Consider the following 9,808-nt stretch of genomic DNA (forward strand, 5'->3'; position numbering starts at 1 on the left):
ATTCCAGCTAAATATTCGCGAAAAAAAGAAGTCGAAAGTGTTCGGAACAGGCAACGTTGTGACGTCATCATTCAGGTAAGCTGCTCAGACACCTGCTTTTACACACGTGTAGATTTAACACATTTAAACATGGACTTCATGAAAGTGTGGCCATAGGGGAAAAAAAGTGAATTGTAATAAAGACTGAACGCTTCGCAATATTTTGATAAGCTAATGCTAAAAAAAATTATTAAAGTTGAATAAATACTATTTAATTCTTGAATATATTGTCATCGTGTTGTGGCGGGAGCGGTTCTGCTTCTGTTGCGTTCAATTACCCGCGTAAAGGCTAATTGTTCGGGCTGAGATCTATTTAAAAAGCTGACATTTCAGGAGTAAAAAAAATTGTTGAAGTCAAACAGTCGCTGGGGAAATTTGCTGCGGGCAGAAAATTGTTATAAATGTCAACAACTTCTATGTACAATCCCGACTATAAGCATGGATGCTATAAACAGCCCGTGGGGTAGAACATATAATTAGTTTTGACATCGTGTTTCCTTCGGCCACAGTGTGTACGTGAACGCATCACGACTCTGATGGCGTTGTGATGATAATAAACAATTAAAATGTCTCATTAAACAATTAACCCATTTCCAGGGTCTCTGGAGACCAAGACAAGTGGGCTAAACATAATAGTCTTTTAAGAAAATATATAGTTTGCTGCTGTTGATTGGGGTTGTTCTATTTATGACTAAAAATGGGGTCAATTAAACTTCTGGAAGAAGAAGAAAAAAAAAAAGTTTGGAATATTCTTCTGCTCTTCATCCAAAAGTAATCCCCGCCGTTTGAAAAACAAAAAAACGACATCTTTACAACTTCCATGAGATGCAGTAAACTGCGCTTTTATGGTTAATGTGCCCATTAAAGAGTAAAAACGCAATCCGGGACGTCAAGACAAATGACAGCTTTTGAGTGCCATCTGCAATCTGGAGCTTCACCGACTCAATTATTCATCGTGCATTTATGAAGCCCGCAGAGACGCCGCTGTCAGACCCGCTCACCGCAGCCGCACGACAGACGCGAGGGGACAGACAGGCTGGGCCCGGACAGTGGCGCTGAACCCGCGTCCGTTGCTGCTACCTGCTGGACTGGGACCAGAACAGCATCACAGAGTGATCTCTGGACACGCGAAGTCGGTTTCTACTTTTGTTCGATCTTTTCTAAGTCAGTGCTCTGGTGGGACAAACGTTTCATTTTTAATTCAGTATTTGACCAAGTAAGCACAATAATAGAATACAGTGAACCACTATACCTGTATGACACATGTACGGGAACTGTAGAAACTTCTTGGATGGGAGGTGAAAGTTCTGAATATATATATATATATATATACAGTATATATATATTTAATTGAACTATGAGTATCCTTATTTTATACTCAAATTGAATTAGTATACTTCAAGTTTACTTTTGAAATACTACACTACATAGTAGAACACTGATGTATACTTAACTATACTTTATGAAATGTGCTGCAAAGACAGTATAATAGATGTTTTGTTTTTTTGGCAACTGTATTATTTAGACTTTTGGTGTTATTGTTAGAAACACAAATTGTTTCGTGTTGTGAAGCAATGGACAGGCGACTGAATCAGAGATGGAAATCGGCACAATACTTTGAGTGAACTTAAACTACAAAGTTAACTATAGACTTGGAGTATATACCTATTGTAGTACAGAGAGTAGAGAAAATGTCCCAATGTAAGGTAAGGTAAGGTAAAACTTTATTGATCCCTCAGGTGTAGTCCAAAGACTTATTACATTTCGATACTATTTGTAGGATATAAGTACAAATGACTTTGTTGAATTAAAAATGACATTAACTTCAATTATATTAGATTTTTTTTTGCTAAGGCTTGACAATCCAACATGGATTTTTAGTAAGATTTTTAAGTAAAAATGTAACTTGTTACATGTGATATCATCTTCACGGCAAGGGACTGAGGTTGCCAAAGCAAAAACTAGGGCCATAAAGGATATTTGTTGTTCTTGTCATTAGGCCGTTGACTGTTGCAGTGCAGCATGGGACTTGTAGTACAAGTGGCAGAAGCACCAATTAATACAGGTTTTATGAACTTATTGTGGACCTTTATTATGTCATTATGGCCTTGTTTGTCCTGCAGGACGAGGGTTGGACATGCCTTCCATAGAAGACGTCATGTGTTTCTGCCGAGGGTTTAAAACGATGGTCAAATCGAAAGACTTAGGGATTAACAGTATTCTTATTTTTTTTAAGTTAAAGCTTTTCATAGGAATATAATAGATGTGGTGTCACTTCTGTTGGTTCCATCTTGTTTTTTTTTACGTGACATCTTAAACAGACGACTAACCTTCTAGGTGCTTCATTTAAGAAACTTGTAAGAAACTTTTCATCCCAACTACTGCCAACTCAATGTTCAGATATTAACTTGGAGCCACGTGTGTCCAAAGATGTTGAATTTTAAACAGATTTTTTTTTTTCCGTCAACCCAACCAGGGTCGGTCTCCAGAGGGCGCTGTCGAGTCTTCTGTATGCAGTATCCGTAAGAATACAAATAATTCATTTACATCCCAGATCCCTGCCATGTTTCATGACTTATTCAGAATCGTAAGTCCCTCAAACAGTCGACATGCATTAATAAATAAATAAACATCCAGTGGACTGCTAATAACTGCATTAGTGCTGATCCGTTACACTGATGGTAAAAAACAACAACTCTGTTTTTTTGACAACATTTATTCCTTGATATCAAGGCAAACATCTAGAGTTCAGTATCAATATGATATAAACTTGAATCTGAGGCTCGGATGAGCTAGAGTGGCTGAGGGTTGACCAGGATGACGTTCTCGCCACGGATGAAAATCTGGTTAATGTGCCGAGTGTGCACTTTTCCGTAGACCTTAGGAGGTTTTCTCTGACTCTTTTGAGAAGCTTCTTCTCTCTCCTCTTTCCCTTTTTGGCTTTTCTTTGCCACTTTTTTACCGTCTTCCTTGTGCGTGGAGGTTTGATCCGCAGCTGCGGAGCTTTCCTGCAGCTTCAGCTTTTCAAACAGCTGCACGGAAAATAAAAGACATATAAATAAAGGAAAAAATAAAAATCAGGGAATATTTAAAATAGAATTACTCGTGTAATCGTCAGTTCCTTCTCATGGTACAAAGCTTCTCCAAAAAGAGGCTCTCTGTACGTCTCATCCACGTCCACCATGGCCTGAAAGTCCCAAATGAGTCATTCTAGAAGTATTCGACCGTCCTCTTAAAACTACTGTGTGAAGGTACAAAGCTTACCAGGTTCCAGTATCGATCAAAGGCCACGACAAAACCAGAGCACACACCCCGCAGTCCCTTAAAGGTACGGATGTGTACTTTGACACGGATTTTCTCCTCCACACATCGATACAGCTCACCCAGAGGACTGCCTTTGCAAACTGCAGACACAACATGCGTTAGTGAACAAGAAAGTATTAAGTGGAAAGACAAACAGACTCCGGAGCAAACCGGGGCCAAGTGCAGCCCGAGGGCCACGTCGGCCCTTTGACTGTATTTATGTGGCCCTCAAAGATCATGTAAAAACCAACAATTGTGTTTTGTATTTATTTCTATTAGTCATTACTATCCCTAAAATCCTACTCTAGGGTTTTTGTTTTAGGACTTGGGTGTCATTTAATGACCCTCTAAAATATTGCAGTGAATATAAAAAAAAATACTTTGAAAAGGGGATTTTATATCAGATAAAAGTTATATTGCACACCACTACTGTAGAGGGTCGCAACAATCTTAAGATGAATTTAAAATATTACATCTTGTTTTTATTTTATTAGAAAAAATCTGACATGAGAAAAATGTGGCTTTTTAAAAAAAATCTTCTTTTCCACTTCCACCTTTGTAATCGGTTGGTTAGTAAACAGCTTAGGTATTAACTAGTTTCATATGGATTTAGGATAGTTTTTAACGTTTCATTTATCATATTTGTGACAGTCATTGTCATGTTTTTTCCCATGAGACAAAACACTTCTTGAATTATGATATGTTTTTTGTTTTTTTTCATTTAATTGTATGTAGTGTTATTTCAAGGGTGGGTAGATTTCTTTTCCCCTTATTTTTTGTCTCGAGAGTCTAAAGACTTTCTTATTCGTGCAAGCTTTTCCCTGATTTTCTTGGACTCGTGTGTTTTTGTCGGTGTAATCTTGATCTTTTTAGTACATCTTTTTTTTTTTATTGTTTAAGAAAGGCGCTCTACAAATATAAATTACTTACTTACTTAAATATAAAATGCCGATATTCCTTTACTCTTTATTGTGGTGATTATTTTCTGTATAATACTGTATATGTTGTAGCTCTGAGTGAGTCTTAAGATGTCATTGGGAATTAATGAAGTATATATTATTCTGCTCTGACCCCGGGTCTAATGCAAGTATACTGTAACCATCCATTAATATTACTCAATACTAGGCGATGACATGGCTCTTGGACAATTAAAAAATGGTTTAAAGACATTACCAGTCTCTTAAAAAGTCATGTAAAAACGGGGCCCTTGGCAGAGATGTGTACTCTGTGCCTTTTTTATCTTATGGTGAGTGATGTTGTAATGTATTATGGATCGGGTGACAACATCAGATGTGTATTACGGTACAAGTACATAGATTGATGAACACTTCCACAAGTGAGTGGAACCTACGCGGCATCCTGGTCAGGACGTTCTTCTGGGGCTTCTGCGGTCTCCGGGATCTCGGTACTGTGCCGCGGCTGCTCTCCCCCTTTTCCTCCCCCTCCACGTGCACCATCAGCTCCTTCAGCCGCTCGATCCGCCCCGTGTCCACGACTCCTTTCATCGCCTTCTGCCGCTTCTTCTCCACGTTCTCCGGCTTGGCTCGGCCTCGTCCTCCCCGCAGGAAGCCCTCGTACTCGGCCACGTTGTTGAAGCACTTGATGTCGGGGAAGGGGAGCGGGACGGCCGGGGCGTAGAGCGCCACCAGCGGGTCGAAGTTCTCCGAGCACACATCGATCTTGGCGGACTCGTCATCCGAGTCTTTGCTGGAAGTTGGCGCTGAAAGTGTTTCTTCGGCAAAGGTGTTGTTGTCATCGACTCTTTCACTTTCCTCCATGTTTGAATCAGCCGCAAAGGAGGGACGCAACTTAAAACGGAGTGATCTCTCGGATTATTTTTAAATGTCTAAACTACAAAACGACGACAAAATCATGGAAATATTAAAGGAAAAACATCAATACATTTTACAAACATTTTCATCACGTTACATATTTGAATTGGCTTATATTTGAAACGAAAGGACACTATAATTCTATAGTCAATCTGAAGCAGAGTGTGTCACTTGTATGTATACACGATCTTGGACTTTTGTTTCTCCCCAATTTCCACACGGTGGCGCCAACAAATCACACATGACCGCGAATAGTTCCGCTTTGACACAGTAACAACTTGTATTTATTTTAGAACTTAAAATGTATATAAAATATTTAAAATAATTACCAAAGGAAATGCTTTTTTGTTTATTGGTATATACTATATTTGGAATATCTTTAATCTTTATTTTAATGGCGGAACTTTGTTTATAATGGATGTTGCTGGTACGACAGAATTGTGTGACGGACTATATACAACTCATCGTGTGTATGATGACACTTGAATTCTAGAATAATGTCTGTTGTAACTTTGCAATTTTGATCTACAACGTTGATAATTTCCGTGTCTGTGGTTTACAAACCTTATGTTCACAAGTATACATTTTGCTCATCATCATTCATCCGATCTATGAATTAAAGTGTAAGTGAAATAATTTCTATTCTCTCTAATGAACGAGGAAAACTGTTATGCTTAATTTAAAAATGTTTCTTTTTATGAATAACGTATTGTCCAATCGGTTTTTAATTGGCTGAAAGAGTGTAGTACTAATGTATATTATTTCTGAGCAATAACGTTGTTGTTTTTCTCCACAGAAGGATCCTCATGTTGATAGCACATGTTTGCAGATTGTGTCAAATCAACAGACCTCGTCTTGTCAAACCCTTGGCTCGGTTTTTCTCTTGCTCCAAAAACATGGCCAAAAGCAAGTTTGAGTACGTAAGAAACTTTGAAACTGACGATTCTTGTTTAAAGAACTGCTACATCGTTGTCCGACTGGATGGCCGCAACTTCCACAAGTGAGTCTCTGGACTGTATTTCAGCGGTTCATGTTATGATCCACACTTTTGTTCTGTCATGTTGCAGATTTTCAGAGCAACACAAATTTGCCAAACCCAACGATGACCGGGCTTTGGGTTTAATGACTCGAAGCGCGAGGTCGGTCATGGATGATCTTGAAGATATCATCATAGCGTACGGTCAAAGTGACGAGTTTAGTTTCGTGTTCAAAAGGAGCACTACTTTGTTTAAGAGGCGAGCAAGGTAAGGACGTGTTTGCGCTTCCAACCTATGACATGTTGACGTTTGTTTCCTCTCATCCCTTGGCAGTAAATTGATGACCCATGTGGCCTCGCAGTTCTCCTCCTCATATGTGTTTTACTGGAAGGAGTATTTTGGAGATCAGCCTCTTTTGTACCCGCCTGGCTTTGATGGGCGGGTAGTGTTGTATCCTAGCAACCGTAACATTAAGGATTACCTGAGCTGGAGGCAGGCAGACTGTAAGAATAATGAATTAATGTCATGTCTTGTCAAATATATTGTATGTTTTATTAATATATATAACACTTTATCATTTTCTTAGGTCATATTAACAATCTATATAACACTTCATTTTGGACTTTGGTTCAAAAAGGAGGCTTGACGACAATACAGGCAGAAGATCGTTTAAAGGTAAGTACTAATACTACTAATACTAACTACATGTACAAATAACAATGTGGCCCACGAATGTATATACACAACATATAATTGTTTATCTCAAATATATTCTTCTTGTTTTATTATGGGGTTCTTTTGACAATATTCACAATTTTTAAATAAAAAAAAGGTTTGGTAAGTATTTGTTATTCCCATTTCATTTTTAATATGATATACTTTTGAATTTATTAATGTTTACGTTATGATCATTTATATTTTAATCAGTGAAAATATTGTCAATGGCGCCAATTAATGTATCTTTTTTTCCTATTCATATTTATCATTTTCTAATTTTATCAAATAATTGTAAACAAAAAACAACTTTAATTAACTAGAGAAATAATAATTGTATTTATTTACAGCCTCTTACCAGGAATAAATGGCTGCCAAACCTAGTTTTGAAATATTAAACAGTGGCAGTAACCGTAAAGTAATGATTTTTACACAGTGATTTTTTTGTAGTTTAGAGATCTGGGTGTGGTTTCCTGGCTAACAAAATGCTGATATACACACAGTCTTATTGAATTTAAGCGGCTCCATATCTGGCGGTATCTTGCTTGGACGACGCGAGTTGATGATGAGTCAAAATCGGATCCGATATTGCACTTTTAAAAATGTGCCCACTGACACAAGCTGAACCTACAACCGCCTGAATTACAGTTCTGACTCACTTCCAGGGAACGTTGGCGGCCGACAAAAACGAGATCTTGTTCTCGGAGTTTGACATTAACTACAACAACGAGCCTGCGGTCCACAAAAAGGGAACCACACTCATCTGGGAAAAGGTGAATCTTACAAACTTCAAGTCTGTTCCTTTCTCCCAAATGATATGACACAAATGATTTCCACGACAGCACGAGGAAACCGTAAAGAAACTGACAAAACTGCCGGGTGAAAGTGAGAAGGAAGTGGTTGTGACTCGCTGCAGGAGGAGAGTGCAGCCGCATCACTGTGACATCATCGGAGAGCAGTTTTGGGAGAAATATCCAAACATTCTGGAGAAGGACGACTGCTGACACCATTTGAATATGGAACTGTAGTAATCACGCTTTTTCTTTCCCTGTTCAGCAGTCTTGTCAATGAATATTCAATCCTTTTTATTAATGATTCAAGTAAAAGGTTTGAACATCCTTTCAGTGCTATGTCTGCAGATTTCTTTATGTGTATATATACTGTGTTTATGTGTGTATATGTATATAATGGCAACAAGCAAGTGATTGAACGTTGACTTCTGCCTATTGAGTTGTTACAGGTAAAATGTGTATATGATATTTCACATTCGATCAATTGGTATCGGCTCCAGTAGCTCAGGTATGTGGTCTCATCGCACGGTTTCCATAAACAACAAAGGTATGTTTATATACAAAAAAACAACAGGACAGTCACGAGGTCTCTTTTATTTGCTATATTTAACAAGGTTGTTGTTAATGTATCAGGACGGTAGGTACCTTAACACTTTGGCAAGCCTTTTATCCATCAACTATAAATATAATATATCAAAATAATATATATCAGTGTATATACGTGTATATATATATATATATACACACACAAAGTACAGCAATTTAAAACCAAAATGAAACACAAATGAAAACTTTATATTATAAAATGATACACACTACATACAATAAACCCATGAAAAACTGCATTTATAAACATTTGATTATCTATTTTAAATGCGTCTTACACATGACAAACTACAACAATGAACCAGCTATAGAGCACTTGACCTACACTAAAAATGATATTGTTCCACAAGGCTTTAAAAGGCCATAATATAGAGAGCATTTTACCTGATCTATTTGTACTACAAATAGAACCAAATCATACTTTTTTATCTGTATTAACTTTGATACACTGGTATATAGATGTTAGTTATTAATATTAAATGTATTCGAGGGCCAGAAATGGCCTCAAGGACATACTTTGGACATGCTCGCCCTGATAGAAACTTTTATATTGGCTGCAGTCCTTGTAGTAAACAGGCTTCTAGACAGTAAAGACAGTGGTGGTGTTGGTTCCTGTGGTCAAGATGGCATGCTGAGATGTGAATGGACTCCACGTCCAGCACTGTCATCGATGCTAAGAATACCTCTCACACCCACGCCCACTCTATCCCTGCGACATGTGCTCGGAAGCAAATTTATCATCACGCTTATAAATGACCAGCTCAGTATGAATGGCTGCCGGAGCCAACTGTATTCCATTACTGTAGTAGCTCCGGTTACGACGGCTCTGTATTTTTGGTTTGGTGACCTGGTTAAGCATGCAGCTACTATCTTTCCACTCGGCACTGTACTTATTCACAGAGAGAGAGATTTGAAACCCTCAACCAGTGTGTTCACGTTCAATTGAGTCACACTAGAGTTTGTATTGTTTTCAAATGCTCCGGAGCAGCTGTTCAGAACAATCCCCTCTGGGTCACAACCGAACTCAACACCGTCTCTGACCCGAGACACGGCAGGTTTTTAGAAAGCACAACATGTGGAGGCAAGTGATTTATTTACAGAGTGCGTGTTTACATTCAGGCCTCCTGTTCGAAACTTGTCAGAAATATCCTCGACTCGCTCGCAGTTTCCAGTTGATCCCCCTCTCAAGGATTGTTTTTGTGCCACGACGACGAAAATAACTTGTGATTAAAGGCTGCAAACTAATCAACAGCGGAGGTTCAGATTAACTCGGCGTGAGATGAAGCTGTGTATCCGCAGGAAGCGGAAAGGTGTCGAGGAACTGATTCTTAACTAAACATTTGAATATCAGTAAGATCAGTATTTCCAACAACTGCAACTGGAAATATATTTAATGGAGATTTGGAATTTGTATTCAAATTAATGTAAGTATTATTGGTGCTTATTAAATCCAACAATATTTTAGTTACATTCCATTTCAAGGCAAAATAACCTGTGTATGAGTAATTTTTGTGTCTCTTCAGTTTATGTCAGGGATTTTCTCCCG

At 38.2% G+C, this 9,808-nt stretch overlaps 2 protein-coding genes across 4 annotated transcripts; one reads left to right on the forward strand and one right to left on the reverse strand.

Moving 5' to 3' along the window:
- Positions 1 to 2,778: 2,778 nt before the first annotated feature.
- On the reverse strand, positions 2,779 to 5,122 carry lsm11 (LSM11, U7 small nuclear RNA associated). Its single transcript, XM_087798755.1, has 4 exons — positions 4,694 to 5,122; positions 3,304 to 3,443; positions 3,143 to 3,226; positions 2,779 to 3,071 (listed from the first exon to the last, which is right to left on the reverse strand). The coding sequence occupies exons 1-4, from the start codon at positions 5,118 to 5,120 to the stop codon at positions 2,832 to 2,834; spliced, it is 891 nt and encodes a 296-aa protein (XP_087654881.1). The 5' UTR covers positions 5,121 to 5,122; the 3' UTR covers positions 2,779 to 2,831.
- thg1l (tRNA-histidine guanylyltransferase 1-like) lies at positions 5,075 to 7,937 on the forward strand. 3 transcript variants are annotated; one of them, XM_087798754.1, is made up of 7 exons: positions 5,075 to 5,085; positions 5,971 to 6,174; positions 6,242 to 6,418; positions 6,485 to 6,654; positions 6,738 to 6,826; positions 7,531 to 7,638; positions 7,708 to 7,937. In XM_087798754.1, exons 2-7 carry the CDS (start codon positions 5,981 to 5,983, stop codon positions 7,867 to 7,869), a joined length of 900 nt encoding a protein of 299 aa, XP_087654880.1. In that variant the 5' UTR covers positions 5,075 to 5,085; positions 5,971 to 5,980; the 3' UTR covers positions 7,870 to 7,937. The 3 variants fall into 3 exon arrangements, with proteins under 3 accessions (XP_087654880.1, XP_087654878.1, XP_087654879.1); XM_087798752.1 differs by lacking the exon at positions 5,075 to 5,085 and adding an exon at positions 5,644 to 5,797; XM_087798753.1 differs by lacking the exon at positions 5,075 to 5,085 and adding an exon at positions 5,644 to 5,797 and having other exon boundaries at positions 5,974 to 6,174.
- The last annotated feature ends 1,871 nt before the right edge of the window (positions 7,938 to 9,808 follow it).

Source organism: Callionymus lyra, chromosome 9, assembly GCF_982586985.1.
Source record: "Callionymus lyra chromosome 9, fCalLyr1.hap1.1, whole genome shotgun sequence".
Classification (NCBI taxonomy): Eukaryota; Metazoa; Chordata; class Actinopteri; order Syngnathiformes; family Callionymidae; genus Callionymus; species Callionymus lyra.

Excerpts from the sequence above, each read along its gene's own strand:
- lsm11 (XM_087798755.1), bottom strand. The coding sequence starts at position 5,120 with ATGGAGGAAAGTGAAAGAGTCGATGACAACAACACCTTTGCCGAAGAA. Across the intron at positions 3,444-4,693 it reads CGTCCTGACCAGGATGCCGC|TTTGCAAAGGCAGTCCTCTG; the intron begins GTAGGTTCCACT and ends TTGTGTCTGCAG. Across the intron at positions 3,072-3,142 it reads AGGAACTGACGATTACACGA|CTGTTTGAAAAGCTGAAGCT; the intron begins GTAATTCTATTT and ends TTTTCCGTGCAG.
- thg1l (XM_087798754.1), top strand. The coding sequence starts at position 5,981 with ATGTTGATAGCACATGTTTGCAGATTGTGTCAAATCAACAGACCTCGT. Across the intron at positions 6,175-6,241 it reads GATGGCCGCAACTTCCACAA|ATTTTCAGAGCAACACAAAT; the intron begins GTGAGTCTCTGG and ends GTCATGTTGCAG. Across the intron at positions 6,419-6,484 it reads TTGTTTAAGAGGCGAGCAAG|TAAATTGATGACCCATGTGG; the intron begins GTAAGGACGTGT and ends ATCCCTTGGCAG.